Here is a 23,383-nt window from a genome sequence, read left to right as displayed (position 1 = left end):
AGCTTACTGCTGAGATGCCAAGGGGACAGGCACCTTTCAAATACCTCTCCCCAACAGGAATGTAAAAATAGTTTTAATTTAAAATAAAACAACCCAAATAAAAATCATTAAACTGCATTTGAAATGCTTCATTGGAAGACAAAACCCTGCTTCACCTTCCAGAAACACATTAGTGGAAAACTTCTTGGTGCAAAACATTAGACATGTCTTTTCTTGTAACACAACAAAGATGAACTCATTATTTTGTGAAGCACTTAAGGGGGGGGGGAGGCAAAGATCTTGAATGTAGTATGTATTTTTAATAAATATGTGAGATAAATTAATTCGATTTCACAAAGTACGTCACACAGTTCAGTGCATCTGTGAATTCACTGCTGCTGAGGCCCAGCTGAGAGAAGTTGTCCCATGACGTGGGACCACAAAGAAATTCACTGACTCTGGTCTCAAACGCCAACCCCATCCCAACCACCTGATGTAAAACATGTTCAGACATGTCTATCAACACCAAGAGACAGTCAGGTTAGAGCTGCAATCAAAGTCCTTTGAAGGACTTCAAAATCTTCAGGATTACACACCATGTCAGTAAGCAGCATCACATCTATCCTGCCAGGGAGTGTTCTCTTTACAGAGAGTGTGCTCCCAGCTGCCCTGTTAAACCCATTCTGACCTGAAACTCCTCTGCTCCACAATGATCCCGAGACATGTACTGGGTACATTACAGGTACCTTGAGCAAAGTGCCTAGATGATGTGTAGAAAAGGAAGAGGTATTCATAGCTGAATAAAACCCAGCCAAAAGTTAAACATGTGTCACATACATATAAAATCAAAGCTCATTTTCAGTTCTGTAGTTTGCTCAAAACATTACCATGCAGCGAAATCTTAAGCTCCTTAACAAATCTAGTGCTCCACAAACATTATAAAAGATCTCAAACTTTGTCAAATAACTATTTCTTCACTAGAGGAAGTTTTATGAAACATTTCTCTTTGCCCCAGTATTCCTTCTGGCTTTCCTCAATTTAATTTACAGTCAGTTGCTTCTCCATGTACACACTTTAATGGCTAGCCATTAAAACACACTGTTATGTTCCAGGTTAACAGTATCTAAAACTGAAAAGAATGTCATGCATATATTCTAGTACTTGAGGGATTGCTATTTATTCCTACTCTTTATTTACAGGAAATATAATTAAATAACAGTATTAAATGTATCAGAAAAACACCTATCAATGTATTTCTTGATTCTATACACAGGAATTCCTTTACCAAAGCAAAAAGATGCTACTTGGTCTAATCCATCTTGATGAAGACAATCCTAATAAGGAGATACTATCAATGACATCAGTCAACTCCTCATTAAATATTGGGGGCTTGTTTAATGCTTTTTTTTTTGGTAGACCTTTTTCTGTGGCTTAAAACCAAGATAAATTCTTGTTCTCAACACTGATACTGACTGCCAGTTAGCACTGGGCAGCTAGAATCCCCGGTAGCTGCTGCCACTGTTGAAGTGGAGAAATAAATTCCTGAATGCCTGTTTTCAGCACTGGGCTTCATGCTGCAGAAGGTTATCTTTTCTCATCCATGGAATTGGGTATTCTCTATACTGGGCTGAATGAGAAAGACAACAGTCAATCAGGACTACTGAGGACATGCCTGTATAGCTCAATAAAACAAGAAAATGAGTCACAATGCTTCAAACTCTCAGTTAAAGAGTACTTCTATCTAGAACAACTTGGCAAAGAATTATCTGCTGGTTAGGATATCCCAGCATTTGAGTTTGAGCCAGGTTTTGCTTTTGGCTGGGCATACAGTTGGAGTGGCACTAAAATGGAAATCAGAGTTAGACTTGTGTATTATAGAGCACACTGTGTCAAAATTTGTTGAACTATCTCACGGTCTAGCATGCTTCATTCTTAACTGAAAAGAGAATTTAAACTGCCAATATGACACTATCACTTAATTTTTACTCTAAAGACAAGATGCAAACACTACACTACACAAACACCTGAATATTGTTCCACTGCTTAGTAATCACATACACATATAACAATGACACAACCTAGTTAAAAGATTCCAAAATGCAATTTTAACAAAATATGAAGCACAAAAGTAACTTATTTCCCACTATAGCTAATGAAATAAACATATCTCCAGTATTGTACTTCTCCCTACACTGTTGTTGTTGTTTGTTTAATGCATATACTTCAGGCCATAAACCCAGTGACTCTCTTCAGATCCTGGGGCTTTTTTTATAATTTGTGTAAAACCAGTATTAGAGGATTCACAAAGCAAGTTTCGACCAGACACCAAGCAGAAATACAAATACCTCTTTTTAAAATTATTATTTGAACTTCGAAGTTTTGAGCTGAAAAATACATAGCCCAAGCTACTGCACTGTATACGTTACTTACTAGTATTGTGTCCCTCCATCCCTAAAAAGCCAGACAATATTTTATTTTCTGTGGAGGGAAAAGACATATTGGTTCTGGCCCTCGGTTCAGAACTGAGGTTTTCTAATCTTTAATCCTTGCTTGTCAAGAAATCAGCTATTTAAGAAGTCAGCAGCTATTTAAGATGCTCAGTAGCGATCTTTCACAGAGCAGATTTTGAGTTTAATCTACAATGAATCTTGACTATAAGGCTTCTAGTGTTCTATTTTTACCAAGTTTATCCTTCTGATACGAAATACACTTTCACACTTCTAGAGATTAAAATTCTGATGTTTATATTAGCAGAAGTGTTTAGGGTAAAACCAGTTTCAAAAACACTAAGCTGTGAATCTATCACATTTAGACTCTTTATACTGTAAAAAAAAAGACAGGAAATATACACTGTACTATTTCAATAGCTGAGAAAGACAGTAATTTTTACTCATAGTAAAATACAAAATTATTTCCATTAAAAACATTGGTCAGTCTGCATCATCCTTTTCAGGATTCACACAGTAAGAATTTGTATTTATGAATACACGTAATTTGTCATTTAGGCCAATTGTGTAAATCCCACGCTTAAACATATTCCCTACACAAGAATAAAACATCCTATAATTATCACTGCACGTGCCCATTCTATGCAAAAACTGACACCAGTCTTATCAGTTCTTAAATGTATTTAAACAGAATCATGTTGTTCTACAGTCACATGCAAGCTGTAGACCAAATTTTCCCTGGATTTATTGCTGCAGGTGTATTCACCGGTTCATTCTGTCAGTGGCTTTTATTATCTCCTGCTTAATCCAAAGAAAGGTTATTTAAAACCTGTCCCACTAAAACTCAGTAGATGAAGCAATTCAGAAGGCTCTCTGCAAATGGACTGCAGGCTGAAGGCCTAGTGCACAGCATAAAGACGAAGCCATATTTTTTATGATTTCCAGTTCTTTCTTCATTTGTACAGTTTCTGCACACATTTCTTTTTGCAAACATTTTTCTCATGACTGCTTTCATTTCATAGGGATTTTGCTGCCTCATTATCCATTAATCGTTTTTCCTTCTACCCTTCTTTCTTATTCAAAACAAAGCAAATCTCGAGGAGAAAACTGTCACTGTCAAAACTTTTAACCCAACTTCAAAGAAAAACAAAAGAAAAAGCCATAAACCAACTTATTCCTTTTAGGGTACTTAAGCTAGATAAGTTCCTTCATCAATGAGCTTTACCAGCAGAAAACAAGATATTTTAATCCAGTATCCTTCCACTGTTTTGTTTAGACCATCCTTCACTTGCACTACTTCTCATCAAATTTAAATGATTTTTCATTCTGGGCTAAGCTGTGTCAGCAAAAGTTAAATTTGACTCTAAGCATAAAAAGAGAAGCACAGTGCATTAACTTGACCATGCTATTCATTATTCTTTATTAAAATAGCCAAAGACAGACATAACAGAACAATCTTGACAAGTTGCAACCCAAAATATTTGTTTTTACTGGTGATATCAAACTCCATCAATATTTAGTCACTGCAGGTGCTGGTTATGGATTCACAGCAAATGTCTGCTTCCTAACGTAGCACCCATGCTTCAGCACCATCACATGCATCACTGGCAGCAGCAACAGACCAAACCTTCTAAAGACAAAGCAGTCTGGGCAGTCAATCTTTGGCTACCTCTCTCAGCAAAAAGAGCATCCTGGTGCTCAGACTCTTCAGAACTTTCCATGCCAGTGCACTTGAAAAGCTCTGAGGATCAATGCAGTAATGTATGCCTGACATAACTGATCTCTCACAAGTGCTGCCCTCTGGATAGCATCTGTCTCTCAAGGCAATGTGCAATGTGATGAACACTAATACTTAAATTATGCAAAACAGGCGCCAAGAGTTTACCAAAGACATTCATGTCTTTAAAAGTTATACCCACCAAGTTACAGGAGGACACAGAATGCCTATCCTGACAAAATGCAAAACAAGAAGCTCATTTCACTTGAAAACTGACAGCATACGTAGAGAGTACATTAGTATGCAATATATTTCTCATTATAATTTATTTAAAACCTTTAAAATGTCAGAAGCAATTCTGTACAAAGTCTTCTGCAGCAATGTCTCTAATAAAGGGACCTAAAAGTTTATGCAGACATTCTGCATTTCTATTGGTTTTCAAAAATGAGGATGAAGAACTTCACTCTGTAACAAGAGATTATCCCACCAACTCAAAGAACTCTTCTGTGTCAGTAAATGGACATGCTGGGGGCATGAGCAGAACTGTATTTTAGGCATTGGCTACACACAGGTTTTAAACACCTACTTATTCAACTACTTTTGATGATTTCAATGGTACTTAGTCTTCAATAAAAACTACTTTTAAAGTATCCTTGCATAGAAAGATCCTGCAAATACTTCTGTCAGACTTCAACAGCAAGTAAAATCACCAGTGTACTCAAAAGGTTCTCGAAGCTAAATTACTTGACCTTCTATGACTCTATATGAGACAGCTGTGTTTAAAGGTACTGAACCTACAAGGACTATTCTGCAAGCACACAATTACTCTTCACTGCAACATGTACCAATGAATGGGAAGAACTCAGTCTTGTTAGCAAACACTTGGAAGAAATCACCCTCTTCTGCATTATTTAATTCCTACCCTTGATGTTTTCCCCTCTGAATGTATTCATTTTCAGAGTTACAGGGTGCTTATTTTTGTCTTTTATCACTGCAGTCGTCAAGACACACTGAACACTTTCTGGAATCATGAAGCAGGTTTATTTTGCTAGAGGGAACAAAGTGACGATACGTGTTCCAAAACATGTCAAAGGTACGTGAGCAAGAAAGGTGTGGTCTGCTTCAGCCAGTTACAACATTTAGACTTTCCAAGCCAAGGCAGCTGCAATGCTACTGGCACAACCAGCATTCCTACTTTTTGAAAAGTGCTTAGCTCTGCCAGGCTGTAATGTGGTGTACAGAATTGCCATCCTGTTTAATGTTTAACTCCAACTATTCTCAGATGTCCACATCTAGAAATATTTAATAATCCACAGCTTACTTTTATTCCAAATAATATCTGCATAACAAATCTCCTGTAATTAAACTATACAAGAAACATAAAGGACAGAAATGTAATTACTGTAAAAAATGACACTAAAAATATCACAGTTACACTGAAAAACATTGAATATTTTATTCAGACACATAATGGGTCTCCAGAGGAAATATTCACCCACTTGAGTACACAACACATAACTAAGCATTTAATTTTCTTAAGGGCTGCTGCTGCCATGATTCCACAAAAGTATGTACTATAAACTAACAGGAAAAATAAAATCACTTTGAAATTCAATATAAAACTGCAATTGGTTTATGCCTTTCAGAAAAGCAATTCATACAGTTAAGCACTGAGCACCACTATATTTAAGAGCTGAGAATACCCACAACTTGAAGAATTAGAACCCGAGCTTTGTAAGCAACTGTCTGCTTATCCCTTTAGTTATTTCTTTTAAAACTACAGAGTACAGTAGGGTGGGTCATATTAATGAAAGCCCAGAGGCATTTTGTTGTTCAAATAGAACCCGAGCCCTACTTAAAGAAAAAACAAGGAAAAAAAAATTAGGAGTTCAACCAGCTGACCTTATCTTTGAAATCACAGAGCAATCACTTAAGTCCTTCAATGACTTCAGCAATCAAGTTCTCAGCATTGTGTGTGTGACAATACCATTCACAGTGCAATTTAACAAAGCAAGTTACAGCTTTATCACTCTTTTTATTTAATGTTTTAAGTATTAAAAAGCCATGACACAAACCTGTGTCCACATGTCTAGAGCTTCTTCTAATTCCATTTGTTCGCTTCTGCAGAGCAAAAATGAGAATCAGAGATATGAATAAACATGTTTTCATGGAGGCACATTGCAGTCCTTTCATTCCCACAATCTACTAGGCAAAGCTGGTTTCCTTAAATTATTTCCCCCAACCACCAACACAATTATCTTTATCTTGTAGAAAGATCACACTTTGAAAAATATTCTTAGTAATGTTGACTTTTTTTCATATATCCCATTTTTTCTGAGACTGGGCTGAAAGAGTCTCAGTCCATAGGAGGCTTTTTCATACAACATTTTTTGATACTAAGTACAAATGTATTTTTTAATCATTTATGGATAGGATACAGGAAAAACATGCAGTCTGGCATTATCTGCCCCAGATAACATCCACCAACACAAAAGTAAAAGCCACTTGCATTGCTTTGATAAGGTAGAAACTTTCACTACTTTATACTGAAGCTAGCTACAATTCCCTATGGAATGCTTAATTTTCTTATTTTCTGGGCAAGTACTTAAATATATTTAGTAACTTGTCTATCTCTCTAAAATTGGAGGAACCAGAGTTGAGTGAAATCAGAAACTCTCTGACAAGACTCAGACTATTTCAATTTCTTTTCTATATTTTATACACTAAGACACTTACTATGGATCCCTGGAAATTTCAATGTGAAATAATGCATATCTGTGAACTACTCATCTGCTTTTGCAAACTTGTTTTATCTGGTAACTTGCATGACACTTCATGCAGTTATTTATTTTTTAATCAAAGCAAGCAGAGAAAAGCATGTTGCATAACAAAGGGAACAATTAGGTTGCCCTGATTTACTCGCCGTTGATATAAGGTGATGCAGGACACACACCAAGTCAAGCCAGAAAGCAGTAACCTGAGGCATAACCACATTACCAAGCCCTGTAGCAAGCAAGCAAAATCAAAAGCTTGGTTTGAAAACAGCTTTCAAACTCTTGAGTCCTTGGACATATTCTCTCTGTACCCCACAAGTCTAATTAAAGACAGGATACAAGTTTTGCCTTATCTGTAGTAGATAGAATAAAAATTTAAAGCTGCTGCCACAAGGAAGATAATAGTACTGGATAAAAGCAAAATGCTCAATTAGATCCTATATTGGTTTTTATAGATGGAAGCCATGTCGCTAATACGGATTGATGCAGACTGGTGAGCAACCACAGATTTGCACAAGAGAGGGAAAGGGGCAGGACTCAGAAAAGTACAAAGGGAGACAGAGAAATGCTTAATTGAAATAAAAACAACAGAAAGGCTGTGACAACTCAAAGTCATATACACCAAAGGACTGGCTGGAAAACGGGTTTAAAGAAACAGTTCTTGAGCTATATGAAAACATGCTCAGTATCTTTTAACATATTGCATTACTAGTAGATTCTTTACTTTACTGGTATGAAACCTAAATCCATGTTTTCCAAAATGACAGCTCCTCATCCGTGCTCAAGTTTTCTCTGCACAGAGAGAATTAAAGCAGGCACTTAAACAGGAGTCTTGGTAAAAATGAATGTAAACCTGATGTCTTGGATCAACTCAACAGGCAATAGAAAGGAGACCCTTATTTTCCTAACAAGGAAAAACAGTATACCTAGTTTTTCATCCAGACATAGTACGTTCACCACAGTTAGCTTTAGGAAGCCTGGCACTCTGGTCCACCAAGCCCAGGGGACAATCTATTCACAGCTCTCCAACCATGCCTGCCAGCTGCAGGACTGAAAAGGTATCAGGCAAATGGACCATGTTGTGATTCCCACAGTTTAGAGTGCTCTTACTTAGTGCATCTATCAAGGCAGAGACACAAAAGGCTGGGCAGCACCTGGCCAGAGGCACAGCTGAGAATGCAGCGAGGAGAGCAGGCAGGGTCTGGGCACAGGCAGCACACCCCTCTCCCTCTGCCAGAGGTCCCCCATCACCACACGATTCCCCTGCGGGTCCCCATGAGCTGGAGCCCACCCGGGGCCCCCATCCCAGGAGCTCACCAGAGGGTGCAGGGCTGCCCTCATCCAGTCCCACTGCCCTCTGGGCTTACAGTGACACCCAAACAGCTCAAACATCAGAGAGCACAGACATGGTCAGCCCTGCACACAACTACCCCTGCACCAGCCCTGTCAGCAATAACTCTCCCATTACCCGTATTAGCAACAGGGTCAAACACAGCCATGCTTATGGAGAGCAGCAACACATGCTGTTTATAACTGATGTATCATTTAAGCAATTACCATAAACTTCTGATCTAAAATAGGTGCTAGAAACTATTATGCTCTAGGTCTGAAATGCTGCCTCTCTTTTGTCAGAAGGAGCAGACAAAACCCATCTGCCATGCCCTCCTGTACAACAGTGGAGAGGCCCCAGGAGCTGGCTGGAAAATAACCCAGGGTTGCTTGCAGCCTTCTTGGGCTCACAGAAAGTTACACTATGTGCATCACAGCAGCTCCTCTGTTCAGGTCCCACTCTAACATTCTCTCCAGATTACACAAACTCCATACCACAGGATACCTTTGCAACTATTGTCTTTTCACATGAAGAGGCAAACACTGCCCTGCCAATCCTTCATCACCCCACAGTTCTCTGGCACGACAGAGAAAAAAAAAAAAAACTACTTTTAACTCTACAGCCAAATTTTGTCTAGGAACAGTAAGGATCTAACCATCAGCAGTGAAGCAATGTATGTTTTCTTACCTGTGGCTTAAAAAAAACATCTCCACCTCTTCCAGTGCTCTGAGTACTGTCATATTGCAGCAAGTTTAACTCACATTTTGAGCAGAAGACATTCATATTTAATCACGAATAGCTAGTTGCTTAGATAACTTCTACAGCACCCTAAATAAATGTTTGCAAACCCAGAAGAAAAACATACCTTCTCCATCAGCATGTGCAAAAAGTAATAAGGAGCTCTTATGTCACCAACAAAACAAACATCACATGCAAAAGAAAATTAATCCTTACCTCATGTTTCACGTTTCCATGTTCTGAAACATAAGTAAAAATTGGCATTATTGTTGACTGCAAATTGTACACTTTTTATAGAGCAATCTCAGCCTGTGCTGAGTGGTGTTACAGAAAACCTTGCTGCCTCCTTTTGCCACCTGATCCGTGCAGCCGCCCCAGAGCCCGGGGTGCGCCGGGTGCTGTTGTGCAAACCCTGCTGCACTCCCGGTGCTCATTGGCCCCGCCAGGCTGCGCCCATGGCTGGGGCTGGCTCCAGCTGCAGGGCACCTGCACGCACCAGCAGCAGCACGGCAGGCTGGGACACCACACCTGACAAACCCTGAGAACCCTGCAAAAATGTTTGATAAATACTAGCTCGTTTGGAACTCAAAGCTACAGTTCCTTGCAAGTTGAGTTCACACCTTTTCTTGTCTCTGTCTTTTCACAGTGTGACAGTCTATCAAGATAAAATGTATAGCTTTAAAGTGTTCTATATTTCATGTTCAATTCAGCATTGCATTAGTACACCAGAGACTGAAGCCACTGCTGGTTTATTTACCTTTACTATGAATTTTATGGTACTACTTAAAAATTAGGAAAAAAATTTCTCTGAGAGACCAGAAAGACTGCATAAAGCCAGTAACACTTCATCACACACACACCACCACACATCACAAAAGGCACAAAAGAAGATATCTGTTTCACATGTCCTTTGAAATATTTAATCTGATAGCAGGTATTTGGGTACACTCTAGATTTTGGGTCAGTGTCTTATCAAAGCACACAGAGCTGTATTTGCCCTTGTGCTCTCTTGCACTACACACACTGCTGAGGCACAGCACAAGCTGCACATGCCTGGTCTCTGTGTACTTCAGGACATTTGAAAACTTTTACAGTAGTATCTCCTAAACAGGAAGGCATATCCACGGTCAAACAAATAATAAACTTTAACTGCAAGTCCCTTTTGTTCCACTAAGAAAGGTTCCATGAATCAGTGGAGTGTGGGAAAACAAAATCCCTGGCTCCGCAGCGCTTTCTGCGAAGCCGCTAAGGCGTGCCGAGGCCGAGCCCGCAGCCGCGCGCGCTGGGCCGGGCGGGCACAGCCCCTGCGGCGCTGGCACAGCTCCGCTCACGTACGCCCTCAGTCCCCGCGCCAGCACACTTCATCTCGCCAGCCACGGAATCGCTTCTGTGATTATAACCTTTCCAGAAGGATTAGTTTGCGTTTGTGCAGTGAGCAAAGAGAAGAAAAATAAGCTAATCCAAAGGAAGAGATGCAGGTAGTCTGTTGATGTTTTCTAAGCAGCCTGAGGGAATTAGTTGCCAAAGTGCTGCTGAAAATCAAAAGTATAATTTTGGTATTTCACAATTTCATATGCCTTTCAGAATTTTTGCCGAAATCTGAATAAAATCTCCTTTTTTGAATGTTTGATCTCAGTATTATGAATGACTTCAAATGAAGGGAAATCATATAGGTTGCAAAGGAGGCCAACACGTATCCAGACATATATATCCAGACTCTGTATTCTAAAGACTTATATTTATTTCAGCAGATCATTTATTGAAAAGTTGAAGTGGAAATGTTGTCCTATCCTCCAGTGGAAATTAATGAATCTGATTTTTGAACGTTGCTGCTGAATATTATTTTTACCTCTAAAAAATACCCCAAATCCAACCAGATGAATGAGTTCCATCTACTGATCAGAGCATCCCAAAGCTTTTTATAATAATTAGGAAATTCAGTGATTAATTTTCAATAACTGAATAACTGGAATCAAGAAATCACTGCAAAGGAAGATAATTAATATTCCTGATCATTCATGTAAAACAGATTTTATTAAAAGGGAGGCGAGGGATCAAACAGAAAACCAACACTGATGAACCACAATGCCATTTGTGGCTTCACTATTAACACTTTGGGAATGAAAAAAAATAGCCAGTATCTGTATTTCCACATAAAAGCCTATTCAAAAAATAAGACTTGTCTTATTTAAACTGTTACTTCGTTACAGTTTAAATATTCTGTATTTCAGAACATTCTGTATTGAAATATTTGTATCATTTCCTCATGAAATACCTGTTTTCCAAACACCACACAAGTACAAAACCAAGAAAACCCTCATTTCTATTTTTACGGGGGAAAAAAAGTAATGTCTGAGGATATCCACCAGTAGATATTTTACACATGACAACTTTAATTCAAGGTCCTGCTCATCACCAGTGCGCCAACACAATCATCAAGTGAGTCCTCAGTTCTGACAGCCACTTAATTAATGCCATAGTTCAGCACAGTTTTGGGGGGTTTTTTGTTCATTCGCTGAGGCCACATTACCATTGGGTCACATTATGATAATTATATTTTACTACAGATGCAAAGTAGCAGCAGCTGGCCTCAGTAAGTGAGGGAACACAGCTCAGAAAATGGGAATAAGCTGCTCTTCAGGGATGCAACACAGCAGCTGGATTTACATGCTAAGTAAATGGAGAGTAAATAAAAAGTGTATGTAATAAGCTACTCACCTTTCTATTTTAAAACAAAACTGAAAATATTTAAAATGCAGGAACTATAAACTAAGTCCCTTGAAAGGACCTGTGCGACTACATGCTCCTTTCCAGTCATTTAGCCAGTCATTGCTCAATCAGAACAAAATTAGAAATGCAACCCAGATGTACCACAATGCAGGACCCTAAAAAATACCAAGCACGGTAACTGGCTTTTATTCAGGTTGAGCAAGAATCATTAGTTAAACAATATAGCTCAACCTCTGTTACAGTTTCTTAAAAAGAGGTATAACTCCAATGAACTTTGCAGGCTTTGAGCATTTACTTGTCAATTCAGTTGACACGAGAGATTTGGAGGAGAGCCAGCAACTTCACAACTATTGATTAAGTCAGCAAAAACGTAAATAGTGAAAGCTGCTGGTTTCTTTTTAGATGTCAAGACCACAGGCTTTTCATGAATAATCTCTAATGTGCTGTAGCAAGCAATTAGGACATGGACAGCATGAACTGTATTATTGGGCATGCACATTACTGTATGAAAGCAATTCTAAACTTAACCCATTCATATGGCAACATTTTCTTTTAAGTTCATCTCACAGCTGAAGAAACTTCTTTTCCATCTAAAGAAATATAGTACCTTTTAAAATGGAATTATCCAAATGAGAAAGAAATCATGCGTAAATTAACTAAGATTTACTATAAAAATGACCAGCTAATGTTTTTCTAATCTATTAATGACCTGATGAGACACGCCTTTAATATTCCTTGGGAAAAGCAATATAAAGAAGAAAATTCTGTGGGTTTGGCAGTATACTTAAAATATTCAAAACACTTTCAGATTCTAGAATCATTATTGGAGGTTTCTCTAATTGAAATACTCAACAGTCAGTAGAACAAGCAAGCATTTGCCTGAGAATACTTAATTCAACATAATTTGATGGACTTGGAAAAATTCCAGTCTGGAAATAAAAGTGAATTGTTAATTCTGCTGGTTTAGACTACGAAACAGACTGGAGTTCTTCAGTATGTTCTGGACAGAGTGATACTGTTTCATCAATCCTATGAGGCCTCTGAAGAAATTGCAAGGGACACAGAGCAGTCTGTACAATAAACGTAGGAACAATAAGGGATGCAGCTTCTCCCTTTGGCTGCCAAAGGTGTGTCTTACTCATGGCTTGCTTATCCAAGGCCCCACTCTAAGGCATTCCCAGACACAAACACTTCCAGCTAGTGGGAGAGCATCACCAGATGAGTGAAATCGCTCTGTGCCAAGACGTATGACATAGGAACGCAGTTGAGAAGCCAGAAGATGTAACAAGCGTGAGGAGATGCCCTCTTAGCCGCCAGAGGAAAGAACACCACATATGTCCTTATAAATGGCCTGTCACAGAAGTAAGTGCATCTGTTTTCTAATAATTGTGTTTAGGATTTTATACAGTCTTGTGTTTAAGACTGTGCAATCAGACTCAAAGGAGTTAATCAAAACATTAGCAAGGATTCCAAATCACAGAAAGATTAAGTAATAGGGCAGAGAAGTAAAATATATGAAAATGTAGAGAACTACTTGGGGATGTATAGAACAGCATTTAAGGGGGAAGAAAACCTATTAAATCAATAATGACAGACACTAGCACAGAAGACTTAAACCAACACTGCTGATTTACAGCAGCATGGGCAGGAACAGCAACCAAGAAAACCCTAGGGCTAAATGCAAACATTTTGTTCTGTTTATTAATTCAACTGATTAACTCTGCATCTTTTATCACTAAAATTTCTACAATCTGCTGAACTGGCCGCCTTTGAAGCAAAACATCTGAGGAAATGGCATATGTTTGTGTATAAGGCATAGCATGAGAACACAAAAATTTATCTTCAGATTTTGTCAATGTTTCTCTCATAAGTGTATCATCTAAATCTGACACTTAATAATTTTGTCATTCAAAAGGTTTCATCTGTCTTTGGATGTCTGTCTTTTGAACTTTCACAAAGTGTGACTTGGAATGAAATTTAAAAAGATTTAATCCACTCAGGAAAGTTCTAAGCATCATTTCAGAAAGGCTAGCAGAAACATCTGCTCACAATCTATAAAGAAAACAGAATCTTAAACTTTACAAAACCAGAAAATGCTGAGGAAAATTCAAATGCCTTTGAGAAACCTAATGGCATATTCCCACTGCAGTACTTTGAACTCTGATCACCTTTTTTTCAAATAGGCCTCTAGAAGTAGAAGAGGTCTACAGAATAGGAAATGAAAATTATTTGAAACATAGAAAAAATTACATTTATAAAAAGATAATAAAAAAATTGAAACTATTCTGTTTAGAGAATATACCATTAAGAGGTCAAAATAATTTATCATAGAGAAGCAGTCAGTCAAGACTTCCCACAAAAGCTCGAAGTCACATGTTCACAGAGCGCTCACTGTTCTAACACTCTGAAATGCAGTTAGAGATTTCAAAATAGGGAAGCCATGCAAAAGCATAAACAAGATGTAAAAACTCTTAAAATACCAAAAAAGATAGAGAGAAAATTTAACAGGATGAAGCAAAGAGCATCATTCCTGGACATTGTCTACCACATAAAGGATTCGCACTTTGCTGTGAAGCATCTGGAATGGCACTGGCAGAATGACAGATTAAGCAGAAAACACATCTATCTACACATATATAGACAGATATTCCGTGTCTGTGGCCATAACTAATACCACATGACTGGGGAATATTAATAATGTCCAGTTTCCCAAAAGGATGGCTCAGTTTCATATACATTATACCCTGTGAACAAGGCTGTAACATGGGAAAAAACATGGGAAGAAAAAAAAAACAAACCAACAAAACAAAACCCACCAAGCAGAGCAATACAATAAGTGTTCCAGGCATTTTGCTGCCACACAAACCTTTGCTCATTTCCCACAGGAGCAGCAGATGACACTGCTAAAAAAATATTACAATTATCATAAATTAATTTCTCTAAATATTTCAAAAGAAAAATATTCAAAATTAAAACCATGTTAGAAATCTGTGCATATAGAGTGTACTTCTTACACCAAGTGCAGTGAAATGTTGAATTTTACATTATATCTTTATGTCTGCATGCCTTTAATAACATTTCACAGCTTAGCAGGCATGGCAGATAACTTATGGGAGACCTCATTTCTCAACATAGCTCTGGAATATTTAAAGGACAGCTCCAGAAAATAATTCATACTCAGGTTGCACTAACAAATATTTCAGAGAGTCTGAGTTGTCTCATCCCTTTCTGGCCCATATAGGGAAACATGTACTGATAAAACTCCTCCTTAAACTTCTTCTTGGTCTGTGCACATTATGAATGGCCAGCACTGCTCAATCAACACTTCTTTCTTTAAAAAGGCAAATAAAAAGTAGAAGTGGAAAACAGTAGAGAAAACCCTGAGGATTTCCCTTCCTATCACTGGCCAAAGTGCCTTTGTCAGGTGGATGGATGACACTTTTTCAGCTAAGTAAGCAAAACCCCTAGTCCTTTCCATCCTCAGTGTTTGGTAAAGCAAGGCAAAGTATGGCAAGAGCTGCAGTTTAGAGTTGGTTTTTGCAGCTATGATCTCAGAGCAGACTGTAAGGAAAGACAGCTTAGCACCTCCTGTCCTTCTGCCTCAAGAGCAGGTAGAAGATACACAGCTCTCCTGTCTTGTATGAGAGCTACAGCAATCGGGGAGTCTTTGCATAGAAGGAAAAACAGACTGAGAAGAGAAAGCAAACTCTGAAGAGAGGGCAGAGTGCTGAACACCTGGATGTAAACAAAACGTAACGTAAAAAAGGATCTTAGCAATCCAGTTGCTTGCAGTTTCAGTACATTATAATTCTAAAAACATTAGGAAGATGATTTGAAGTAAAATCCAAAATACCATTCTGCTTCTTTGAATTTTTAAAATTATAATTTATTCCACTTACAAAGAAGGAGGAATGTGATTTGTTGCTGCTGTTATTTTGTTCTCTCTAGCAAGTGTACAGCACTGCTTAAGTATGCAGGAAAATTGCAAGAAATCAGACCTTTTGTTATCTAGGCATTTATGGTCATTCTTACTGATGCATGTTGCACCATATGTGTCCACAGATATTTACAGAGGAACAGAAAGATAAGCTCCTGCCTCCTGGGGTGCCAGCTATCCAATTAAAATAAAAACTACAGAAATGATTAAAAGAAAAGGAGCAGGACAAAGCAAAAAAGTAGTAGTAGGGGTGGTTTATACCACAGAAGACAGCTCTCTTGTGAAGAGCAATATGTGTTAGTTTTTCCACTCTATTAATTTAAATGTAATTGCTTTAAAACATTCCATTTTTAAGATAATTTTAAATATTTATTTTCCTTAGAGTATCTGCAGGAGGTTCTGTGAAAAGCCTGTGTTCCGAAAAGTATTTCGGTCACAAATACTGTGATTGCTTGTATGGTTTTCAGATCTACAAAAGATTATTTGTAAAGAGTTCAGATTTGGAGGATAGCATGGAAGATCTCCAATACAGAAAAGGAGCTGAGAAAAAAAAGTTTACTGACTACAGCAAAAGTCAGTACCTGCCATCCTGTTGATTTCATGAAAGAATGGCACAGGTAATTAGCACAAAAGAGAGCCAAAAGCCAAGTAGAAATCAGAAGTAATGCAAGCAGGGACAAAGACTGAAACAAGCTTATACAATGTTGAAAGGACAGCTAGAGTCAATATCTGGAAACAGCAGCTCAGTAAAGAGCAGCAGATGAAGCCATCATGTAATTCAAAAGCGCAAGAGAGCATCTCTGTAACAGTATTTTATAAAGATTGTACATACTAATGTCAAAAAGAAAATAACTGAGGGGAAGAGGTTGCAGTAGCTTATGTGAAGTATGTGAGACATGAGAAACTTCACAAATTATTATGAAATAATTCTGAAAAGGAATGCACAGATTTTAAAGAAGTGAGAATGATACATAACTGGAAACTTCCCCAACATATAAAACTCCAGTTTCCATAAATCACCGTGTGTTCCCAGTGGCTTTTCTCTTTTAAACACAACAGCAATTCAAAATGATCTCTAAAAAAAGAACAGTTGAGAAGCTGGACAGAGGGAAGAGTCAAAAATGGCACTAGGATTATATGACTGTGGCAATAGTGTAACAAACACACTGCCACCAACAGAGTAGGTACAGTGAAGGGAAGGGTGGCCAGTGATGGGGGCTAACACTGAGCATTAGCAGTGGGAGATCCAGAAGATGTCAGAAAGAGATTTACAGGTATAATACTGAGCAGAACGGGAAGACGTCAAATTTTTGGAGTTATTTGTGGGAGGCCAAACAGTAGTTGAACTCAAAAGATTCCTTAAGGTCCCAAAGAGCAGAACAACAAGGGAAGTGCAAAGTGACAATGGCCAGGGAAGAAATTCACAGAGCAATTGATTAAAAGAAGAAAAAAAATAGTTCTTAGGTGTGGGAAGTAGAGAGCCATCAATCACCTTTTTGTGAATATTGTGAGTGGACAGAAACCATGGAAACCAAAAAGATGAAAGAGGAAGCTGAGGCAGTACAAACAGCTGTAGGAACTGAGAGGAAAATATGAAAATTGACACAGACATAAAGGGAGAAACACAAGGATGATAGATGATGCACTGTACTGTAGGTGTTACATATGAGCAATCCACAATTGCAACTACAGCAATTCCTTGTTGTATAGGACATTGACGAAGAAATTGGGTTTGACCTGTAACAGTTCTCTCCTGCTTTGGAACATTTCAATTTAGTAGCAATAAAAATCCCTATGAATCCTAAATGCAATTCTAATTGTGCTTATAAATGGTAGTTTCACAAGTATGCATGTTACAATAAACACAAATTAGAGGTAAACTAAACCTTAATTATATCTAGCAAGTTTTATGTTCTAATTAAAAATGGTATTCGAACAATAAAAATTACTTACCACCTAAATTAGCCCTGCCACAATTGTCTAGTCTTCCTAAACATTCTTTGTGTGCTCCAGCTCCACACTTAGAACATAAATAGCCTTGATAAAATGTACCCCTGTAAAATAAAATTAGGTAGTGGTACATAAGAGGTGACAAATTCCACACATAAAGGACATAAGAGACATGGCAGAAGGTATTAGAAGTCATTTATTGTTCTGCATAATCATAGTCCTTAAAGGCTTGAGAAAAAGTGACATCTGACAAACAAGCAGCTCATCTACTTTCTGTCACTACTAGCCAATTAAAAATCACAACCAGACGGTTCTTTCAGACTACTAGTAGAATAAAAACCTCCATTTCAAATGTAATCCAAAGCTCCTTTGGAACAGTTCACTTAAAATGATACCATTATGCATCTATCCTACTACAGATCTACACTGCACTTCATCTCAGTGGGAATTCGCCTAGGCACCACGAAGAATAGGAGTCAGTTCAAGAGAGTTGAAAGTTTGAATGTATATTTAAGCATTAAGTAGTTTAATAGGCTATATTGCAAATATTCTTGACTTTAAATTTGTTCATTTAAAAAAAAAACATGTATCATGGACACCTCAGTTAATCTTCAGAGCTGCTAATTCCTCTAACTGTCACTACACAAGGTGGCACTTGGAAATACCCAGCTGGAGGCCCATGGAGAACAACATAGCATCCTGGGGGCTGTGTCCTGAATGCACTGCAGCTGCTCCTCAGCAACAGCAGTTTGCAGCAGACACAGTAACTCAACTACACTGCTCCAAAGTCAGGAATTAGCCCTCTTGACTTTAAGTTTAGAAGGTTACACCATTTTTCATAGTCACTGAGACCTTATTGCATTGAGGGGGAAAAAAAAAAACCTAGAAGAAAGAAAAATTCTCTGAAACTCCAGGTCAGTCTGACTATTCAGGAAAAGCACTGCTAAAGAAAAAAAAAATCTACAACAGGGAGGAACATACCTGAAGTTAATTTATTCCATGCCTGTGCCTAAAAAAGGCACTACACACACTCAAACGCCCTTGCTAAAATGCTGTGCCCTCATTTTTCAGAATATCAACAATACACAACGTACAATCACAGAATGGTTTGGGTTGGAAGGGACTGTAAAGATTGTCCAAACCTTCTCCCATGGACAAGGACACCCTTCACTAGAGTGGGATGCTCAAAGCCCCATGCAGCCGGGCCTTGAACACTTCCAGGGATGGAGCATCCACAACTTCTTGCAGGGGCGGGAAAGGGAGAGACCACCACCCAAAAGAACCTTTACAATACCTTAGAAGCATCTGACAGACTTTACAAGATGTCACCCGACTGAAGGTATGCATTTTGAACTCATGAAAGCTTGTATCTGCATAGTCTGGCCGGATGTTTGACCTAAAAACAAAATTTGAAAATATGCATTAAATGAAATGTAGAACACAAGGCAACGTTCACAGCAGGAAATCTTAATCCACAAACAGATGGTTTTATTTACACTTTAATGTTTTTCACGGACAAGAATCAGAAGTATGGACTTTACCACACACCTTGAGATGAAATCTGAATTATGATATTATGCAGACCTAGTTCTTAAATATACTCTATAACTACCTTAGCTGTCACAATAAAGAGAAAACTAAAAAACTGGGTTTTATTCTTGTTTGAGTAACCAGGATCATTCTCAATAATATTTTATTATGTGAATGCACTAGGAAAAGCAGCTCACAGCCTGAGAAGCACCACATTTGAAAACACAGCAATAATTTAGGACAGTTAGGTCATAACTCTGCAGCAATATACTGGATAACCTGAGTGCTTTCAAAACAATTAGAAAATATTCGCCAGGGTTTGGTTAGTCTTGTTTAAATGTGTTGCACACTGCCCACAGCTGTAGCTGCACACAGTAAATTTAACAAAATGAAAGATCACTATTCACAGTGCCAAGATACCAACACAATTAGCAGACTTATTTCCAAAGATCAGATTTATGCACAAAGCCCTGGTCCATTACCGTACATGTGTTTTGTTTACCCTCCCTACTGATCACTTTTAAAAGGGGGTGTATAATTTAAATATGACCCACTCATCATTTGTTGCACCAGTGACTGTTTTCAGATTTATTTTAATTTTATTAAGTAATCTATTTGATTTTTTTCTGTCATCTGTCCCATTTCCAAGACTGAATGGGAGAACAGGCATTTTCAGTGGGTTTCTTTTTTTTTAAATTCAGTAAGATCCCCAAACTAGCTTAACACTGTCAAAATCAGTAGTGATGAAATGCTAGGTACATAATTTAATATTAATCTAGACTGTATCAGACAAGAAAAAAAAATATATAGTAAGGGTTAATGTATTTTTTACTATTATTTATATTAGAATGTTTAAGACTCCATAAAGTTCTGGTATTTTTTTAGCAAAAAACATAGCAAGGCATGATGCATAGGAATTAAAATAGGAAAAAAAATCCTGAGGGAAGGAATGCAAGAATCTACAGTACTCAAAGGAAAAACCAGAAGCTTTTCCGACATAGAAAATTACATATTCTTCCATTAAAGTTGGAGATCGTTATAATACATAAGAATGAAACTTACAAGTTAACTTCCAGACTAAAACACAGACCAGCCACAAACTGCAATGAAACATAGATAACCACGCAAGCATCAATCCCTCTTGGACAGAATGAAAAGGCTTACAAAAAAACCATTCAAAGAATCTGTTTAAGTATGCAGTGTTAGAAAGGTCAATCTTCAAATCCACCTGCTGAAAATGAACATGCTGAAAATGAAACTGTACTCAAAAAGCAAAAGGAATTTTGTTTTTATGCCTGAGAATAACCTTACAATCAGTACTGGTTTTAATTATCTCCTTATTTCTTATTTTAATTTCTTCTCTAACATGCAAGATGTCAATACCACAATTCCTGCTAACTGAAAGAGGTGTGCATACTACCCATCCACAGCAGGAAGGTACAGTAACAGGATAAAATTAATCTCGAAAAAGTAAAGAACTTTTTAAACCAGGACAAAAATAATTATTATTTTTGGGCTCTTAACTTGGTACAGCCTGTATTTCATAACGTGTCTGCCAGAGGGTTGCCAAAACTTCTTCGGCTGTACTCCAGGCAATCCTGAAAAACCCCTAAGTTTTAGGACTTAACCCCTAAGTTATAGGACTTAACTCCCAACAAAAGCTCATTATTATTGACCATTTGGTTCAGACCAGGACATCTTGCAGAACTATGTTCAAAGTATAATCCAAAAGTGCAAGACTCACGAGATTGAAAGCATATCAAATTAAACCTAACAACCTGACCATTTTTCAAGAACAAGCCATAGAAAAAATTCCATTCATTTAATTAGAAAAGGATCAATCTTCAAAAATAATAACCATAAGTGGGTCAAAAGAAAAAAAATTACAACCTCATACAGAGAGTAGTTTAACACATGCATGTAACTACGCAACTTCCTTCCATTTGTAAAATTCTCCTTCATTCTTCTCTCAGGCTATCTTCCACAAAGATTGAAATGCATGAACTACTCAAAATATACCTCCTATTAACAGAACAAAGATGATACAGTGTATTCATTCTTCTTTATATTAAAAGCAGTATTTGAAAAGAACAGCACAAAATAAGAAACTGTATGCTTACTCTGGAGACAGAGTGCTGTGAAGTGAAGAACAATATAGGAAGATATTTAGCGATCCAACAAAACCCAGAAAAATAAAATCAATGTGTACTGTCTACTGCAAATGTAGAGGTGGAATAAGGAAAGCTTTGTAGGAGAACATATAGTGCAATGCTAACTGTGGACAGGAAAACACTTGCACATTCTGCTACCTGACCAGTAGCATTATGCATTATGGCAAATCCAGTTCTGTAGTCCCATCACATCAGACAAGTCTGAGACGATGCACTATACCAGCATGTATGGAGCAGTAAGCCTTTTAATGTAAAGTCTGAAACTTACTTAATCTAGGGGTTTGGTATTTTAGTTTTCAATATATTTCTTTTCCAAAATCAAAAATAACACAAAAATAACCAAACCTGACTGATACGTCAAAGTTTCCAATTAGAGATTAAGCACAACTCATCTGTGACTAAGTCCAAATACTACAAGGACCATAGGAAATTTTTTCCACAAAACTTTTCAAACTCAATGTCACACACTATGCTTTAAGTTTTTAAATACAGCAAATAAAGCTGCTAATGTGAAATAGTCATGACATAGCATATAACTTTTTACAGCCATGTCCAACCATAAAGAAGCTCTTTTAGTTACAGCATGGAAGCCTTACACTGACACCCTCAGAACACAGAGCACAGCTCTCACAACACAGTATAGAGAACATTTCATCCTTTTCAAATCTACTTCCCAACCTTTAGGCAAGACAGAAAAAAACCTGAATATTTATGTTAATATTAATTTTGAGAATCATACTATTTTCCTCTTTAGAAGAAGGATTTCTTGTTGGAGACAAAAAAAGGAAACCCAGACATGATTCTTAGCAAAATTCAAATGTTTTGAAGCAATTAATAAAATTTGAGTCTTAAACTGGGTTCCTTTGCCATCACAGTGGGACAGCCAAGCCCTCCTGCAGACTCCTCAGTCCTTCCTACCACAACTACTACTATTATGAGGTGCCCCAGGCAGGAAAAGAAACCAGTGTTCTATTTCTGCTGTCAAACAATCTTGATGGGTGGCCAGAGCAGGAAGTCACTCATACACCAGAAATACTTAGTCGGAAGTAAATAGTGACAGAGAACACGTTCCTCATTTTATTGTAAAGCTCTCTTATTTTTACAAGCAACAGCAATATGGGGAGGGAAAAGTAGTTTCCCTTTGTCTCTTCTACTTTTTCCCCAGGCACTTTTAACTTCTCCACTCCAGCAGAGATAAAATATCAATGTGAATCTGTTATTAGGACAATTTTTCCAATTCTCTCCTCAATTCAGCACCAGAGATTTTATAAGGGACAACTACAAGTGCCGCCTCCTGCATAGTGCTGGAACCCCATAACCAGATTTACTCCAGTTGCTACTGCAGTGGCCTTGGGCTGCCCCTGAGCCTTCAGCACAAAGCTTTCTTGTTCCAATTTACTTACAGAATATTAGTCCCACAGGGACCAATTCACTGCTACACCACCACCCCAGAGACCTGCAGGTGCGTATCTCGCAAGTCTCTGCCACTTGGACACGCGATTCTTGTCTCTGCACGAGCCATGGGAGCCACCGTTCCAGGGACAGAATGACCATCGTCTTCAGTCCATCCTCCATCTCTCAATAGTCCCTTTGTCTTTAAAGTTTTGCAAGTTCAGTGTAGCTACCAGGTGTCTTTCAATTGTCTTTCATATCATCAGACTTTGGAGCACTCCTTGTGCATGTGAAATATTCTCCATCTAAAAATATTCTCTCCACATTTACAGTGACACTTCTCTCCACTAACTCGTTCTCTTCAGAAGAGTAAATTGGTCATAGGCCAATCTCGTCCCACCCACATAATGCAGCACCTTTATAAACGGTGTCAGGAAGTGTCATGTTATCAACCATCCCCCACAAGCCTCTGCAGACAAAACCCATTCTAGAAATCATCTATGCTTAGATTAATGGCACAGCTGACCACAGAGTAATGATATAGATAGCAAAAAATTGTCTTGTCAGACCAGACGTCTAGGTGCTTATTCCTATGCCTACAGAATAAGGAATAAATTCTTTTGACTATCTTACCTCAAAATACCGAAAATAATTGTGTGTATGAAAAAAATGAAACCATTTGAACTAC

General features: G+C 37.9%; 1 protein-coding gene across 3 annotated transcripts in view; it reads right to left on the bottom strand.

The window, feature by feature from the left end:
* Positions 1-23,383, bottom strand: part of VAV3 (vav guanine nucleotide exchange factor 3) — a 152,871-nt gene that overhangs the window by 45,672 nt on the left and 83,816 nt on the right. For 2 of the 3 annotated variants that reach the window (XM_042029991.1, XM_042029993.1), the window contains exons 16-19: positions 18,897-18,998; positions 17,606-17,706; positions 9,202-9,224; positions 6,219-6,264 (exon numbers count right to left, since the gene is read on the bottom strand). In XM_042029991.1, the coding sequence (XP_041885925.1) occupies positions 6,219-6,264; positions 9,202-9,224; positions 17,606-17,706; positions 18,897-18,998 (272 nt within the window). The remainder of the gene's footprint in view (positions 1-6,218; positions 6,265-9,201; positions 9,225-17,605; positions 17,707-18,896; positions 18,999-23,383) is intronic. The other variant, XM_042029992.1, reaches the window with a different exon arrangement.

This window comes from Corvus kubaryi, unplaced genomic scaffold (assembly GCF_017639235.1).
Source record: "Corvus kubaryi isolate FWS band 111438036 unplaced genomic scaffold, C.kubaryi_AGA036_p1.0 37334, whole genome shotgun sequence".
NCBI classification, from domain to species: Eukaryota; Metazoa; Chordata; class Aves; order Passeriformes; family Corvidae; genus Corvus; species Corvus kubaryi.
The sequence above is the reverse complement of the archived record's forward strand: the minus strand, read 5'-3'. Positions and strand labels throughout refer to the sequence as shown.